General features: G+C 44.9%; 1 protein-coding gene across 1 annotated transcript in view; it reads right to left on the bottom strand.

Moving 5' to 3' along the window:
* The window catches only part of LOC142218594 (uncharacterized), a 28,367-nt gene extending 20,651 nt beyond the window's left edge, over positions 1 to 7,716 (bottom strand). The window contains exon 1 of the mRNA XM_075287401.1: positions 7,345 to 7,716. Coding sequence (XP_075143502.1) covers positions 7,345 to 7,414 — 70 coding nt within the window. The 5' untranslated portion in view covers positions 7,415 to 7,716. The remainder of the gene's footprint in view (positions 1 to 7,344) is intronic.
* Between the last annotated feature and the right edge of the window lie 12,232 nt (positions 7,717 to 19,948).

Genomic DNA, 19,948 nt, shown 5'->3' with positions numbered 1-19,948 from the left:
CAGAAGAGGATTAGATACACAGCTCAGTATACAGTATCACACAGGATAGGATTAGATACACAGCTCAGTATACAGTGTCACACAGGATAGGATTAGATACACAGCTCAGTATACAGTATCACACAGGATAGGATTAGATACACAGCTCAGTATACAGTATCACAAAGGATAGGATTAGATACAGCTCAGTATACAGTATCACACAGGATAGGATTAGATACAGCTCAGTATACAGTACCACACAGGATAGGATTAGATACACAGCTCAGTATACAGTATCACACAGGATAGGATTAGATACACAGCTCAGTATACAGTATCACACAGGATAGGATTAGATACACAGCTCAGTATACAGTATCACACAGGATAGGATTAGATACACAGCTCAGTATACAGTATCACACAGGATAGGATTAGATACACAGCTCAGTATACAGTATCACAAAGGATAGGATTAGATACAGCTCAGTATACAGTATCACACAGGATAGGATTAGATACACAGCTCAGTATACAGTATCACATAGGATAGGATTAGATACACAGCTCAGTATACAGTATCACACAGGATAGGATGATTATAAACAGTGGCCTTCTTGCAGCTTTAGCAGGGAGGTGTGAGCTGAGCCATCACACCAGTTCCCCGTTGGATCTGTCAGGACTGTGGCGGGTGAGAGTGAAAAGCTTCCTTGTAGGAACATGTAGATTTCACGCCCAGCGGCTGAGGAGACACTGTTACCCCGGCAGGTTGGGGCTTGGAGGAGCGGGACGTGTGCACAGAGGAAACAGGATGGCAGATGTGAACTGTGTGCAATAATTACTGCAAAGGTGACCGCCCCTGTGGAGCTGTGCCCGTGGCCGCCCCTGGCGATATGTGACCATGACTGCCCCTGAGGAGCTATGACTGTCCCTTTGGAGCTGTGGCCGTGACCACTTCTGGGCAGCTGTGACCGCCCCTGAGGAGCTGTGACCGTGACCGCCCCTGAGGAGCTGTGACCGTGACCGCCCCTGAGGAGCTGTGACTGTGACCGCCCCTGAGGAGCTGTGATGACAACAAGTCATGGTGAGACATTTAATGGGGACCAGCAACATCAAAGAGCAATGAAATGCTGGGGGAGGGGAGTTACTGACAAAAGGAAAATCAGACGTGTGTTCTGCCTCAGCCAGTTGACCCCATAGATTTATAGGATTATTTTTATCACCTGCACCATATGGGCTTACAATGGATGGACATCTAACCTGTCCCCTCCATATATCTCTGACCTCACCTGTCCCCTCCATATATCTCTGACCTCACCTGTCCCCTCCATATATCTCTGACCTCACCTGTCCCCTCCATATATCTCTGACCTCATCTCCCTACCTGCCCACACATAACCTCAGATCCTCCAATGACCTCCTGCTCCGCTCCGCTCTCATCCGCTCCTCACACAACCATCTCCAAGATTTCTCTCGTGCATCCCCCATACTCTGGAACTCCTTACCACGACACATAAGACTGAGCCCCACAATCACAAGAAGGCTCTGAAGACTCCCCTATTCAGGAAGGCCTACACCCCCAATAACACTATCACCGCACCGCCATCTGTACAGTCTCCCCCTCTCCTTCTGTCTCTACCCCCTTCCCTCATAGATTGTAAGCCCTCGCGGGCAGGGCCCTCTACCTCACTGTGCCAGTCGGTCACTGTTAGTATTATATCTACCTGTATATTCTGTGTATTGTATGTAACCCCCAAATGTAAAGCACCATGGGTGTGATATAATAATGTACAGCACCATGGGATTAATATAATAATGTACAGAGCACCATGGGAGTAATATAATAATGTACAGCACCATGGGATTAATATAATAATGTACAGAGCACCACGGGATTAATATAATAATGTACAGAGCACCACGGGATTAATATAATAATGTACAGAGCACCATGGGACTAATATAATAATGTACAGAGCACCATGGGATTAATATAATAATGTACAGAGCATCATGGGATTAATATAATAATGTACAGAGCACCATGGGATTAATATAATAATGTACAGAGCACCATGGGATTAATATAATAATGTACAGAGCATCATGGGATTAATATAATAATGTACAGAGCGCCATGGGATTAATATAATAATGTACAGAGCACCATGGGATTAATATAATACTGTACAGAGCACCATGGGATTAATATAATAATGTACAGCACCATGGGATTAATATAATAATGTACAGAGCACCATGGGATTAATATAATAATGTACAGAGCACCATGGGATTAATATAATAATGTACAGAGCACCATGGGATTAATATAATAATGTACAGAGCACCATGGGAGTGATATAATAATGTACAGCACCATGGGATTAATATAATAATGTACAGAGCACCATGGGATTAATATAATAATGTACAGAGCACCATGGGATTAATATAATAATGTACAGCACCATGGGATTAATATAATAATGTACAGAGCACCATGGGATTAATATAATAATATACAGAGCACCGTGGGATTAATATAATAATGTACAGCACCATGGGATTAATATAATAATGTACAGAGCACCATGGGATTAATATAATAATGTACAGAGCACCATGGGAGTGATATAATAATGTACAGCACCATGGGATTAATATAATAATGTACAGAGCACCATGGGATTAATATAATAATGCACAGAACACCATGGGATTACTATAATAATGTACAGCACATGGGATTAATATAATAATATACAGAGCACCGTGGGATTAATATAATAATGTACAGCACCATGGGATTAATATAATAATGTACAGAGCACCATGGGATTAATATAATAATGTACAGCACCATGGGATTAATATAATAATGTACAGAGCACCATGGGATTAATATAATAATGTACAGAGCACCATGGGATTAATATAATAATGTACAGCACCATGGGATTAATATAATAATGTACAGAGCACCATGGGATTAGTATAATAATGTACAGCACCATGGGATTAATATAATAATGTCCAGCACCATGGGATTAATATAATAATGTCCAGCACCATGGGATTAATATAATAATGTACAGCACCATGGGATTAATATAATAATGTACAGAGCACCATGGGATTAATATAATAATGTACAGCACCATGGGATTAATATAATAATGTACAGGGCGCCATGGGATTAATATAATAATGTACAGCACCATGGGATTAATATAATAATGTACAGAGCACCATGGGATTAATATAATAATGTACAGAGCACCATGGGATTAATATAATAATGTACAGAGCACCATGGGATTAATATAATAATGTACAGAGCACCATGGGATTAATATAATAATGTACAGAGCACCATGGGATTAATATAATAATGTACAGAGCACCATGGGATTGATATAATAATGTACAGAACCATGGGATTAATATAATAATGTACAGCACCATGGGATTAATATAATAATGTACAGCACCATGGGATTAATATAATAATGTACAGCACCATGGGATTAATATAATAATGTACAGAGCACCATGGGATTAATATAATAATGTACAGAGCACCATGGGATTAATATAATAATGTACAGCACCATGGGATTAATATAATAATGTACAGCACCATGGGATTAATATAATAATGTACAGCACCATGGGATTAATATAATAATGTACAGAGCACCATGGGATTAATATAATAATGTACAGAGCACCATGGGATTAATATAATAATGTACAGAGCACCAGGGGATTAATATAATAATGTACAGCACCATGGGATTAATATAATAATGTACAGCACCATGGGATTAATGGTGCTATATAACTAAACAACAATAATAATACAGGCACAGTACTGACTCCTATATGTCGTCTATTGCATCTACACGTGACCCTGCGACCTCCACTCACATTTTCGATGCGATTCTTTTTTTAATTGTTTTTACCTGTTTTGTCTTTTCTTGATGTGTAATATTTATAGATGTATTTTTGTATTAAGAACTCGCTCTGTTTCTTATTTATATTGTTATTTCTATACAGATACCATATAGGTGTATATAGAGTAAAGAATTAGGGATGGAAAGAGATGAAAACCTGGACTGCAATCAAACTGGAGTAGGGTTTCGTCACACCCCCGGGATAGAAGACAGCTGAGGCAGACCCTGATCACAGCCATGTGGGGCAGAGCTGCAGTATAAAGCATGAGGCAGAGCTGCAGTATAAAGCAAGGGGCAGAGCTGCAGTATAAAGCATGGGGCAGAGCTGCAGTATAAAGCATGGGGCAGAGCTGCAGTATAAAGCATGGGGCAGAGCTGCAGAATAGCACATGGGGCAGAGCTGCAGTATAAAGCATGGGGCAGAGCTGCAGTATAAAGCATGGGGCAGAGCTGCAGAATAGCACATGGGGCAGAGCTGCAGTATAAAGCATGGGGCAGAGCTGCAGAATAGCACATGGGGCAGAGCTGCAGTATAAAGCATGGGGCAGAGCTGCAGTATAAAGCATGGGGCAGAGCTGCAGAATAGCACATGGGGCAGAGCTGCAGTATAAAGCATGGGGCAGAGCTGCAGTATAAAGCATGGGGCAGAGCTGCAGAATAGCACATGGGGCAGAGCTGCGGTATAAAACATGAGGCAGGACAGATCTGAGGCTCTGGTACAACACTCTGAGGACATGAGACCACCGGGGACTCCAGCAGGCCATGTAGCAGAGCCTGAGTCGCACTCGGGATGTGCAGGTTCACACATGCAGGATACTTCCAGGAAAGTGCACTCACTAATCTGACACATTAACCCCGTCATTACTGCAGGTGACAGTTATAGAGCAGCTGCCTGTGCCGTGCCCAGGAGACCCCCGCCCTCTGACAGCACTTGGTGCACCAGTTGTCTCCCTGGCCCGGAGGACGTCTCATCTGTTACATCACCCACAATACAATAACCGGGAGACCAGACAGGACCACCGACCCCTGTGTATTACATGGGATGATGTGACAGGCGGAAGAGCCGGCTGCTGCGGAACCACAAATCCCAGCACAACCTACTAGTGATCTTATCAGCAGCTGCAGAGCTAATAGACAAGCCCCAGAATGGCCAGGCTGAGACTTGTAGTGCCTTAGCCCTGTCCCCCATTCTCAAACCTTGTACCCCCTTCCTGCTACATGACAGGTGATGTCCACAGGGTCCCAGAGCCCTCCATGTTGGGATATGAGGTCAGAACCATCATGTGACTAACCCCCCCCCCCATTATATTACTGCTCCCCCCCCTATGTTATATAGTAACCTCCAGATCTGTTATATAGTGACCCCTCCCCCTAGGACCAGTTATATAGTGACCCCTCCCCCTAGGACCAGTTATATAGTGACCCCTCCCCCTAGGACCAGTTATATAGTGACCCCTCCCCCTAGGACCAGTTATATAGTGACCCCTCCCCCTAGGACCAGTTATATAGTGACCCCTCCCCCTAGGACCAGTTATATAGTGACCCCTCCCCCTAGGACCAGTTATATAGTGACCCCTCCCCTTAGGACCAGATATATAGTGACCCCTCCCCCTAGGACCTGTTATATAGTGACCCCTCCCCCTAGGACCTGTTATATAGTGACCCCTCCCCCTAGGACCAGTTATATAGTGACCCCTCCCCCTAGGACCAGTTATATAGTGACCCCTCCCCCTAGGACCAGTTATATAGTGACCCCTCCCCCTAGGACCAGTTATATAGTGACCCCTCCCCCTAGGACCTGTTATATAGTGACCCCTCCCCCTAGGACCAGTTATATAGTGACCCCTCCCCTTAGGACCAGATATATAGTGACCCCTCCCCCTAGGACCTGTTATATAGTGACCCCTCCCCCTAAGACCTGTTATATAGTGACCCCTCCCCCTAAGACCTGTTATATAGTGACCCCTCCCCCTAAGACCTGTTATATAGTGACCCCTCCCCCTAGGACCAGTTATATAGTGACCCCTCCCTCTAGGACCAGTTATATAGTGACCCCTCCCCCTAGGACCTGTTATATAGTGACCCCTCCCTCTAGGACCTGTTATATAGTGACCCCTCCCCCTAGGACCTGTTATATAGTGACCCCTCCCCCTATGACCAGTTATATAGTGACCCCTCCCCCTAGGACCAGTTATATAGTGACCCCTCCCCCTATGACCAGTTATATAGTGACCCCTCCCCCTAGGACCAGTTATATAGTGACCCCTCCCCCTAGGACCAGTTATATAGTGACCCCTCCCCCTAGGACCAGTTATATAGTGACCCCTCCCCCTAGGACCTGTTATATAGTGACCCCTCCCTCTAGGACCTGTTATATAGTGACCCCTCCCCTTAGGACCAGATATATAGTGACCCCTCCCCCTAGGACCAGTTATATAGTGACCCCTCCCCTTAGGACCTGTTATATAGTGACCCCTCCCTCTAGGACCTGTTATATAGTGACCCCTCCCCCTAGGACCAGTTATATAGTGACCCCTCCCCTTAGGACCTGTTATATAGTGACCCCTCCCTCTAGGACCAGTTATATAGTGACCCCTCCCCCTAGGACCAGTTATATAGTGACCCCTCCCCCTAAGACCTGTTATATAGTGACCCCTCCCTCTAGGACCAGTTATATAGTGACCCCTCCCCCTAGGACCTGTTATATAGTGACCCCTCCCCCTAAGACCTGTTATATAGTGACCCCTCCCCCTAAGACCTGTTATATAGTGACCCCTCCCCCTAAGACCTGTTATATAGTGACCCCTCCCCCTAAGACCTGTTATATAGTGACCCCTCCCCCTAAGACCAGTTATATAGTGACCCCTCCCCTTAGGACCAGTTATATAGTGACCCCTCCCCCTAGGACCAGATATATAGTGACCCCTCCCCCTAGGACCTGTTATATAGTGACCCCTCCCCCTAAGACCTGTTATATAGTGACCCCTCCCCCTAAGACCTGTTATATAGTGACCCCTCCCCCTAAGACCTGTTATATAGTGACCCCTCCCCTTAGGACCAGTTATATAGTGACCCCTCACCCTAGGACCAGTTATATAGTGACCCCTCCCCCTATGACCAGTTTTATAGTGACCCCTCCCCCTAGGACCAGTTATATAGTGACCCCTCCCCTTAGGACCTGTTATATAGTGACCCCTCCCCCTAGGACCAGTTATATAGTGACCCCTCCCCCCCAGCTGTTATTCCTAATCCCCCCCCCTCCCCCGTAACCCTTTGGATGCCACACACATTACCTTTTACATCCCAGTCTTAGCCCCTCATCCACAATTAACCCCATATTGTCCCACAGTCCCCCTGTAACCCCTTGTATCCCCAAGTTAACCCCCAGTGCCCCGGCACTTACCTGGGGGCAGAGCCCCTGAGAGCAGGCTCAGGAGCCCCAGTAGCAGAGAGCTCAGCCTCCGTCCTCCCATCCCAGCCGCGTCCTGGTGGAGCTGCCACGTGTGACTGTGGCCGAGGTCCTCCCTCTGGGGGGGTACAGGAGCCTCCTGTGACGTCACGTAATCCCCTCTTCTATGACGTCACGTCGCAGCTTGTACTTCAGTCATATGACATGGCAGGCTCCAGCGACACTTCAGACCCGGCACAGCCTCCTCCTGACCTGACGAGCCGGGTGTGACGTCACGATGAAGCCGGACCGGAGTGTGACGTAAGCGCAGCGCTCCGCTCAGACACCACAGCCACAATGTTACACAGCGCAAGCCAACAAAAGATCGGGCTCCGAGGCCCCGCCCACTGCGCGCTGATAGGACGAGGCACAGCCACAGCCCCGCCTACTGCCTCACCTAGAGCTGTGATTGGTGGATTTATTCTAGAAGAAACTCACAAATGTCCCAGATGTGGCGGCGGAGTAAGAGGACCAGACAGAGAGAGGAGACGGAGGAGGGAAGGAAGAGGACCGGACAGAGAGAGGAGACGGAGGAGAGAAGGAAGAGGACCGGACAGAGAGAGGAGACGGAGGAGAGAAGGAAGAGGACCGGACAGAGAGAGGAGACGGAGGAGGGAAGGAAGAGGACCGGACAGAGAGAGGAGACGGAGGAGGAATAGGACCGGACAGAGAGAGGAGACGGAGGAGGGAAGGAAGAGGACCGGACAGAGAGAGGAGACGGAGGAGAGAAGGAAGAGGACCAGACAGAGAGAGGAGACGGAGGAGGGAAGGAAGAGGACCGGACAGAGAGAGGAGACGGAGGAGAGAAGGAAGAGGACCGGACAGAGAGAGGAGACGGAGGAGAGAAGGAAGAGGACCGGACAGAGAGAGGAGACGGAGGAGAGAAGGAAGAGGACCGGACAGAGAGAGGAGACGGAGGAGGGAAGGAAGAGGACCGGACAGAGAGAGGAGACGGAGGAGGGAAGGAAGAGGACCGGACAGAGAGAGGAGACGGAGGAGGGAAGGAAGAGGACCGGATAGAGAGAGGAGACGGAGGAGAGAAGGAAGAGGACCGGACAGAGAGAGGAGGCGGAGGAGGAATAGGACCGGACAGAGAGAGGAGACGGAGGAGGGAAGGAAGAGGACCGGACAGAGAGAGGAGACGGAGGAGGGAAGGAAGAGGACCGGACAGAGAGAGGAGACGGAGGAGGGAAGGAAGAGGACCGGACAGAGAGAGGAGACGGAGGAGAGAAGGAAGAGGACCGGATAGAGAGAGGAGACGGAGGAGAGAAGGAAGAGGACCGGACAGAGAGAGGAGACGGAGGAGGAATAGGACCGGACAGAGAGAGGAGACGGAGGAGGGAAGGAAGAGGACCGGACAGAGAGAGGAGACGGAGGAGGGAAGGAAGAGGACCGGACAGAGAGAGGAGACGGAGGAGAGAAGGAAGAGGACCGGACAGAGAGAGGAGACGGAGGAGAGAAGGAAGAGGACCGGACAGAGAGAGGAGACGGAGGAGAGAAGGAAGAGGACCGGACAGAGAGAGGAGAGGGGGGAGAGAAGGAAGAGGACCGGACAGAGAGAGGAGACGGAGGAGAGAAGGAAGAGGACCGGACAGAGAGAGGAGACGGAGGAGAGAAGGAAGAGGACCGGACAGAGAGAGGAGACGGAGGAGAGAAGGAAGAGGACCGGACAGAGAGAGGAGACGGAGGAGAGAAGGAAGAGGACCAGACAGAGAGAGGAGAGGGGGGAGAGAAGGAAGAGGACCGGATAGAGAGAGGAGACGGAGGAGAGAAGGAAGAGGACCGGACAGAGAGAGGAGACGGAGGAGAGAAGGAAGAGGACCGGACAGAGAGAGGAGACGGAGGAGAGAAGGAAGAGGACCGGACAGAGAGAGGAGACGGAGGAGAGAAGGAAGAGGACCGGACAGAGAGAGGAGAGGGGGGAGAGAAGGAAGAGGACCGGATAGAGAGAGGAGACGGAGGAGAGAAGGAAGAGGACCGGACAGAGAGAGGAGAGGGGGGAGAGAAGGAAGAGGACCGGATAGAGAGAGGAGACGGAGGAGAGAAGGAAGAGGACCGGACAGAGAGAGGAGACGGAGGAGAGAAGGAAGAGGACCGGACAGAGAGAGGAGACGGAGGAGAGAAGGAAGAGGACCGGACAGAGAGAGGAGACGGAGGAGAGAAGGAAGAAGACCGGACAGAGAGAGGAGACAGAGGAGAGAAGGCAGAGGACCGGATAGAGAGAGGAGATGGAGGAGGGAGAGGAGAGAAGGAAGAGGACCGGACAGAGAGAGAAGACGGAGGAGAGAAGGAAGAGGACCGGACAGAGAGAGGAGACGGAGAAGGGAGAGGAGAGAAGGAAGAGGACCGGACAGAGAGAGAAGACGGAGGAGAGAAGGAAGAGGACCGGACAGAGGGAGGAGACGGAGGAGGGAGAGAAGGAAGAGGACCGGACAGAGAGAGGAGATGGAGGAGATAAGGAAGAGGACCGGACAGAGAGAGGAGACGGAGGAGGGAGAGGAGAGAAGGAAGAGGACCGGACAGAGAGAGAAGATGGAGGAGATAAGGAAGAGGACCGGACAGAGAGAGGAGACGGAGGAGGGAGAGGAGAGAAGGAAGAGGACCGGACAGATAGAGGAGACGGCGGAGGGAGAGGAGAGAAGGAAGAGGACCGGATAGAGAGAGAAGATGGAGGAGAGAAGGAAGAGGACCGGACAGAGAGAGGAGACGGAGGAGAGAAGGAAGAGGACCGGACAGAGAGAGGAGACGGAGGAGAGAAGGAAGAGGACCGGACAGAGAGAGGAGACGGAGGAGGGAGAGGAGAGAAGGAAGAGGACCGGACAGAGAGAGGAGACGGAGGGGAAAAAGGAGGGGAGGGTTGTCCAGTATAAACGTAATAGCACCCCAATTTCTGGGACCCCAAGACGGAACCCATATATGTAACAAATCAAGATTTATCAGGGATCAGTCTGATATTTGGACCTACTTTCACAACGTGGTTGAGTGCAGCCTACACCCAATATTACCATCACTAGGGGTACAGCGCTGACTATCACTAATAATGAAGCATAACCTGACACCTCCTTTTCTCTTCGTTGGTATATAAAAGCAGTGGAAACCCGACAGACGCCATCATAGTCTAGGAGTCCGCAGGTGTCCGTGTTATAGCAGTCCTGCTCTCCTGGCGCAGGTGTGAACTAACCTCAGCAGGGATTTTTCTGACCATTGTGTCTCAGCACAATAAAGACATTTACTTTCATTACAAGAAAAGCAGCGAGGGCGAAACTGCGATCTATGGGCTAGTTCACACGTGTACGGGGGGTGGAATTTGGTCCTAAAAAAAACGCTTCAGAAAACTGTTAATGGATCTTGATAAAACGCCGGGTGCTTTTTTGAGGAGGCTTTTGCCAAAAACTGCGTTGTGGTTTTTGGCAAAAAAAAAACGTTAGCTGAATTTCCACCTCCCATTCACTTGCATTGATTTCCTGAGGCGGAATCTGATATGTCATGTCGCTTCGTTATTCCACTAGCGGCAAAAAAAATGCTAACGGAAAAACAAACGCTATCAGTCTGCATAGACCACTATTGTATGGAGGCGGATTCAGGGTCCAAATTCCACCTCACTAGCCCCGTGTGAACGAGCCTTATAACTGCACAGTGTGGATTGTGGCCAAAGCAGCCTGAAAATACACCCAAGTCATAGAACTGAGCATGTCAGCGACCAAAAGTGCAATACCAGGAATGTCCAGAAGAGGTCAGCAAAACATAAAGGGAGACTGGAGACTGCTAGAAAAAGAATATATCTAATCCTATCCTGTGTGATACTGTATACTGAGCTGTGTATCTAATCCTATCCTGTGTGATACTGTATACTGAGCTGTGTATCTAATCCTATCCTGTGTGATACTGTATACTGAGCTGTATCTAATCCTATCCTGTGTGATACTGTATACTGAGCTGTATCTAATCCTATCCTGTGTGATACTGTATACTGAGCTGTATCTAATCCTATCCTGTGTGATACTGTACACTGAGCTGTGTATCTAATCCTATCCTGTGTGATACTGTATACTGAGCTGTATCTAATCCTATCCTGTGTGATACTGTATACTGAGCTGTATCTAATCCTATCCTGTGTGATACTGTATACTGAGCTGTATCTAATCCTATCCTGTGTGATACTGTATACTGAGCCGTGTATCTAATCCTATCCTGTGTGATACTGTATACTGAGCTATGTATCTAATCCTATCCTGTGTGATACTGTATACTGAGCCGTGTATCTAATCCTATCCTGTGTGATACTGTATACTGAGCTATGTATCTAATCCTATCCTGTGTGATACTGTATACTGAGCTGTGTATCTAATCCTATCCTGTGTGATACTGTATACTGAGCTATGTATCTAATCCTATCCTGTGTGATACTGTATACTGAGCTGTGTATCTAATCCTATCCTGTGTGATACTGTATACTGAGCTATGTATCTAATCCTATCCTGTGTGATACTGTATACTGAGCTGTGTATCTAATCCTATCCTGTGTGATACTGTATACTGAGCCGTGTATCTAATCCTATCCTGTGTGATACTGTATACTGAGCCGTGTATCTAATCCTATCCTGTGTGATACTGTATACTGAGCCGTGTATCTAATCCTATCCTGTGTGATACTGTATACTGAGCTGTGTATCTAATCCTATCCTGTGTGATACTGTATACTGAGCTGTGTATCTAATCCTATCCTGTGTGATACTGTATACTGAGCTGTGTATCTAATCCTCTCCTGTGTGATACTGTATACTGAGCTGTGTATCTAATCCTATCCTGTGTGATACTGTATACTGAGCTGTGTATCTAATCCTATCCTGTGTGATACTGTATACTGAGCTGTGTATCTAATCCTATCCTGTGTGATACTGTATACTTGAGCTGTATCTAATCCTCTCCTGTGTGATACTGTATACTGAGCAGTGTATCTAATCCTATGATGTGTGATACTGTATACTGAGCTGTGTATCTAATCCTATCCTGTGTGATACTGTATACTGAGCTGTGTATCTAATCCTATCCTGTGTGATACTGTATACTGAGCTGTGTATCTAATCCTATCCTGTGTGATACTGTATACTGAGCTGTGTATCTAATCCTCTCCTGTGTGATACTGTATACTGAGCTGTGTATCTAATCCTATCCTGTGTGATACTGTATACTGAGCTGTGTATCTAATCCTATCCTGTGTGATACTGTATACTGAGCTGTGTATCTAATCCTATCCTGTGTGATACTGTATACTTGAGCTGTATCTAATCCTCTCCTGTGTGATACTGTATACTGAGCAGTGTATCTAATCCTATGATGTGTGATACTGTATACTGAGCTGTGTATCTAATCCTATCCTGTATGATACTGTATACTGAGCTGTGTATCTAATCCTATCCTGTGTGATACTGTATACTGATCTGTGTATCTAATCCTATCCTGTGTGATACTGTATACTGAGCTGTATCTAATCTTATCCTGTGTGATACTGTATACTGAGCTGTATCTAATCCTATCCTGTGTGATACTGTATACTGAGCTGTATCTAATCCTATCCTGTGTGATACTGTATACTGAGCTGTGTATCTAATCCTATCCTGTGTGATACTGTATACTGAGCCGTGTATCTAATCCTATCCTGTGTGATACTGTATACTGAGCCGTGTATCTAATCCTATCCTGTGTGATACTGTATACTGAGCTGTATCTAATCCTATCCCGTGTGATACTGTATACTGAGCTGTGTATCTAATCCTATCCTGTGTGATACTGTATACTGAGCCGTGTATCTAATCCTATCCTGTGTGATACTGTATACTGAGCTGTATCTAATCCTATCCTGTGTGATACTGTATACTGAGCTGTATCTAATCCTATCCTGTGTGATACTGTATACTGAGCTGTATCTAATCCTATCCTGTGTGATACTGTATACTGAGCTGTGTATTTAATCCTATCCTGTGTGATACTGAGCTGTGTATCTAATCCTATCCTGTGTGATACTGTATACTGAGCTGTGTATCTAATCCTATCCTGTGTGATACTGTATACTGAGCTGTGTATCTAATCCTATCCTGTGTGATACTGTATACTGAGCTGTGTATCTAATCCTATCCTGTGTGATACTGTATACTGAGCTGTATCTAATCCTATCCTGTGTGATACTGTATACTGAGCTGTATCTAATCCTATCCTGTGTGATACTGTATACTGAGCTGTATCTAATCCTATCCTGTGTGATACTGTATACTGAGCTGTGTATCTACTCCTATCCTGTGTGATACTGTATACTGAGCTGTATCTAATCCTCTCCTGTGTGATACTGTATACTGAGCAGTGTATCTAATCCTATGATGTGTGATACTGTATACTGAGCTGTGTATCTAATCCTATCCTGTATGATACTGTATACTGATCTGTGTATCTAATCCTATCCTGTGTGATACTGTATACTGAGCTGTATCTACTCCTATCCTGTGTGATACTGTATACTGAGCTGTGTATCTAATCCTATCCTGTGTGATACTGTATACTGAGCTGTGTATCTAATCCTATCCTGTGTGATACTGTATACTGAGCTGTGTATCTAATCCTATCCTGTGTGATACTGTATACTGAGCTGTGTATCTAATCCTATCCTGTGTGATACTGTATACTGAGCAGTGTATCTAATCCTATCCTGTGTGATACTGTATACTGAGCTGTATCTAATCCTATCCTGTGTGATACTGTATACTGAGCTGTGTATCTAATCCTATCCTGTGTGATACTGTATACTGATCTGTGTATCTAATCCTATCCTGTGTGATACTGTATACTGAGCTGTATCTAATCTTATCCTGTGTGATACTGTATACTGAGCTGTATCTAATCCTATCCTGTGTGATACTGTATACTGAGCTGTATCTAATCCTATCCTGTGTGATACTGTATACTGAGCTGTGTATCTAATCCTATCCTGTGTGATACTGTATACTGAGCTGTGTATCTAATCCTATCCTGTGTGATACTGTATACTGAGCTGTGTATCTAATCCTATCCTGTGTGATACTGTATACTGAGCCGTGTATCTAATCCTATCCTGTGTGATACTGTATACTGAGCCGTGTATCTAATCCTATCCTGTGTGATACTGTATACTGAGCTGTATCTAATCCTATCCCGTGTGATACTGTATACTGAGCTGTGTATCTAATCCTATCCCGTGTGATACTGTATACTGAGCTGTATCTAATCCTATCCCGTGTGATACTGTATACTGAGCTGTGTATCTAATCCTATCCTGTGTGATACTGTATACTGAGCTGTATCTAATCCTATCCCGTGTGATACTGTATACTGAGCTGTATCTAATCCTATCCTGTGTGATACTGTATACTGAGCCGTGTATCTAATCCTATCCTGTGTGATACTGTATACTGAGCTGTATCTAATCCTATCCTGTGTGATACTGTATACTGAGCTGTATCTAATCCTATCCTGTGTGATACTGTATACTGAGCTGTATCTAATCCTATCCTGTGTGATACTGTATACTGAGCTGTGTATTTAATCCTATCCTGTGTGATACTGAGCTGTGTATCTAATCCTATCCTGTGTGATACTGTATACTGAGCTGTGTATCTAATCCTATCCTGTGTGATACTGTATACTGAGCTGTATCTAATCCTATCCTGTGTGATACTGTATACTGAGCTGTGTATCTAATCCTATCCTGTGTGATACTGTATACTGAGCTGTATCTAATCCTATCCTGTGTGATACTGTATACTGAGCTGTATCTAATCCTATCCTGTGTGATACTGTATACTGAGCTGTATCTAATCCTATCCTGTGTGATACTGTATACTGAGCTGTATCTAATCCTATCCTGTGTGATACTGTATACTGAGCTGTATCTAATCCTATCCTGTGTGATACTGTATACTGAGCTGTGTATCTAATCCTATCCTGTGTGATACTGTATACTGAGCTGTGTATCTAATCCTATCCTGTGTGATACTGAGCTGTGTATCTAATCCTATCCTGTGTGATACTGTATACTGAGCTGTGTATCTAATCCTATCCTGTGTGATACTGTATACTGAGCTGTGTATCTAATCCTATCCTATGTGATACTGTATACTGAGCTGTATCTAATCCTATCCTGTGTGATACGGTATACTGAGCTGTGTATCTAATCCTATCCTGTGTGACACTGTATACTGAGCTGTATCTAATCCTATCCTGTGTGATACTGTATACTGAGCTGTATCTAATCCTATCCTGTGTGATACTGTATACTGAGCTGTATCTAATCCTATCCTGTGTGATACTGTATACTGAGTTACTGTATCTAATCCTATCCTGTGTGATACTGTATACTGAGCTGTGTATCTAATCCTATCCTGTGTGATACTGTATACTGAGCTGTATCTAATCCTATCCTGTGTGATACTGTATACTGAGCCGTGTATCTAATCCTATCCTGTGTGATACTGTATACTGAGCTGTGTATCTAATCCTATCCTGTGTGATACTGTATACTGAGCCGTGTATCTAATCCTATCCTGTGTGATACTGTATACTGAGCTGTGTATCTAATCCTATCCTGTGTGATACTGTATACTGAGCTGTATCTAATCCTATCCTGTGTGATACTGTATACTGAGCTGTATCTAATCCTATCCTGTGTGATACTGTATACTGAGCTGTGTATCTAATCCTATCCTGTGTGATACTGTATACTGAGCTGTGTATCTAATCCTATCCTGTGTGATACTGTATACTGAGCTGTGTATCTAATCCTATCCTGTGTGATACTGTATACTGAGCTGTATCTAATCCTATCCTGTGTGATACTGTATACTGAGCCGTGTATCTAATCCTGTCCTGTGTGATACTGTATACTGAGCTGTGTATCTAATCCTATCCTGTGTGATACTGTATACTGAGCTGTGTATCTAATCCTATCCTGTGTGATACTGTATACTGAGCTGTATCTAATCCTATCCTGTGTGATACTGTATACTGAGCTGTGTATCTAATCCTATCCTGTGTGATACTGTATACTGAGCTGTGTATCTAATCCTATCCTGTGTGATACTGTATACTGAGCTGTATCTAATCCTATCCTGTGTGATACTGTATACTGAGCTGTGTATCTAATCCTATCCTGTGTGATACTGTATACTGAGCTGTATCTAATCCTATCCTGTGTGATACTGTATACTGAGCTGTGTATCTAATCCTATCCTGTGTGATGCTGTATACTGAGCTGTGTATCTAATCCTATCCTGTGTGATACTGTATACTGAGCTGTGTATCTAATCCTATCCTGTGTGATACTGTATACTGAGCTGTGTATCTAATCCTATCCTGTGTGATACTGTATACTGAGCCGTGTATCTAATCCTATCCTGTGTGATACTGTATACTGAGCTGTGTATCTAATCCTATCCTGTGTGATACTGTATACTGAGCTGTGTATCTAATCCTATCCTGTGTGATACTGTATACTGAGCTGTATCTAATCCTATCCTGTGTGATACTGTATACTGAGCTGTATCTAATCCTATCCTGTGTGATACTGTATACTGAGCTGTGTATCTAATCCTATCCTGTGTGATACTGTATACTGAGCTGTGTATCTAATCCTATCCTGTGTGATACTGTATACTGAGCCGTGTATCTAATCCTATCCTGTGTGATACTGTATACTGAGCTGTGTATCTAATCCTATCCTGTGTGATACTGTATACTGAGCTGTGTATCTAATCCTATCCTGTGTGATACTGTATACTGAGCCGTGTATCTAATCCTATCCTGTGTGATACTGTATACTGAGCTGTGTATCTAATCCCATCCTGTGTGATACTGTATACTGAGCCGTGTATCTAATCCTATCCTGTGTGATACTGTCTATTGTGTATCTAATCCTATCCTGTGTGATACTGTATACTGAGCTGTGTATCTAATCCTATCCTGTGTGATACTGTATACTGAGCTGTATCTAATCCTATCCTGTGTGATACTGTATACTGAGCTGTATCTAATCCTATCCTGTGTGATACTGTATACTGAGCTGTGTATCTAATCCTATCCTGTGTGATACTGTATACTGAGCTGTGTATCTAATCCTATCCTGTGTGATACTGTATACTGAGCCGTGTATCTAATCCTATCCTGTGTGATACTGTATACTGAGCTGTGTATCTAATCCTATCCTGTGTGATACTGTATACTGAGCCGTGTATCTAATCCTATCCTGTGTGATACTGTATACTGAGCTGTGTATCTAATCCTATCCTGTGTGATACTGTATACTGAGCTGTGTATCTAATCCTATCCTGTGTGATACTGTATACTGAGCCGTGTATCTAATCCTATCCTGTGTGATACTGTATACTGAGCTGTGTATCTAATCCTATCCTGTGTGATACTGTATACTGAGCTGTATCTAATCCTATCCTGTGTGATACTGTATACTGAGTTACTGTATCTAATCCTATCCTGTGTGATACTGTATACTGAGCTGTATCTAATCCTATCCTGTGTGATACTGTATACTGAGCTGTATCTAATCCTATCCTGTGTGATACTGTATACTGAGCTGTGTATCTAATCCTATCCTGTATGATACTGTATACTGAGCTGTGTATCTAATCCTATCCTGTGTGATACTGTATACTGAGCTGTGTATCTAATCCTATCCTGTATGATACTGTATACTGAGCTGTGTATCTAATCCTATCCTGTGTGATACTGTATACTGAGCTGTATCTAATCCTATCCTGTGTGATACTGTATACTGAGCCGTGTATCTAATCCTGTCCTGTGTGATACTGTATACTGAGCTGTGTATCTAATCCTATCCTGTGTGATACTGTATACTGAGCTGTGTATCTAATCCTATCCTGTGTGATACTGTATACTGAGCTGTATCTAATCCTATCCTGTGTGATACTGTATACTGAGCTGTGTATCTAATCCTATCCTGTGTGATACTGTATACTGAGCTGTGTATCTAATCCTATCCTGTGTGATACTGTATACTGAGCTGTGTATCTAATCCTATCCTGTGTGATACTGTATACTGAGCTGTATCTAATCCTATCCTGTGTGATACTGTATACTGAGTTACTGTATCTAATCCTATCCTGTGTGATACTGTATACTGAGCTGTATCTAATCCTATCCTGTGTGATACTGTATACTGAGCTGTATCTAATCCTATCCTGTGTGATACTGTATACTGAGCTGTGTATCTAATCCTATCCTGTGTGATACTGTATACTGAGCTGTATCTAATCCTATCCTGTGTGATACTGTATACTGAGCTGTGTATCTAATCCTATCCTGTGTGATGCTGTATACTGAGCTGTGTATCTAATCCTATCCTGTGTGATACTGTATACTGAGCCGTGTATCTAATCCTATCCTGTGTGATACTGTGTACTGCGCTGTGTATCTAATCCCATCCTGTGTGATACTGTATACTGAGCTGTGTATCTAATCCTATCCTGTGTGATACTGTATACTGAGCTGTATCTAATCCTATCCTGTGTGATACTGTATACTGAGCTGTGTATCTAATCCCATCCTGTGTGATACTGTATACTGAGCCGTGTATCTAATCCTATCCTGTGTGATACTGTCTATTGTGTATCTAATCCTATCCTGTGTGATACTGTATACTGAGCTGTGTATCTAATCCTATCCTGTGTGATACTGTATACTGAGCTGTATCTAATCCTATCCTGTGTGATACTGTATACTGAGTTACTGTATCTAATCCTATCCTGTGTGATACAGTATACTGAGCCGTGTATCTAATCCTATCCTGTGTGATACTGTATACTGAGCTGTATCTAATCCTATCCTGTGTGATACTGTATACTGAGTTACTGTATCTAATCCTATCCTGTGTGATACTGTATACTGAGTTACTGTATCTAATCCTATCCTGTGTGATACAGTCTGCTGAGTGCTGTATCTCATGTTACAGTCAGAGTAATACAGTACAAGCCTCTGCCTCCAGTGTTACTGAACAGTCACCTGTGTCGCCCCGTCTGTGCTGCAGTTGGTAGGACACAAGAAGCCGTGAGGTAAGTTTGATATCAGATACTGTACTTCATGATTGGTCGCTTTTAATTGGTCAGGTGTCCTGTCAGTCATTTTTTCTGTTTAGCTATTGGTGAAATATTTTCCCTAAGGACACGCCCTCTTAGTTGTACGGACCAATCCCAGAAGAGAAACATTGTGCCCACAAAACTATTTACCAACTTTGAGCTGCGACATGCGACCTCTTCGCTGCTATTGGCGGAGAGTACACGAGCCCGCCCCAGCAATCTGCGCTTCTCATTCGCTAACTGTGCTGTCAGTCATTAGAATGTAACCAATAGAATCATGGCTTGTCTGAGAGACCCCGGCGCTGAGAAGGTTACTGCTTGTGATTGGATTACAGCCTGTCCTGTCAGTCATGCTCTGGCGAGACTGGATTGGCTGGAGGACTAGGGATGGGCGGGATACACGGAAGCGTCCCGCCCCCTGCAGGAGC

This window comes from Leptodactylus fuscus, chromosome 9, assembly GCF_031893055.1.
Source record: "Leptodactylus fuscus isolate aLepFus1 chromosome 9, aLepFus1.hap2, whole genome shotgun sequence".
In the NCBI taxonomy this organism is placed as follows: domain Eukaryota; kingdom Metazoa; phylum Chordata; class Amphibia; order Anura; family Leptodactylidae; genus Leptodactylus; species Leptodactylus fuscus.
The sequence above is the reverse complement of the archived record's forward strand: the minus strand, read 5'-3'. Positions and strand labels throughout refer to the sequence as shown.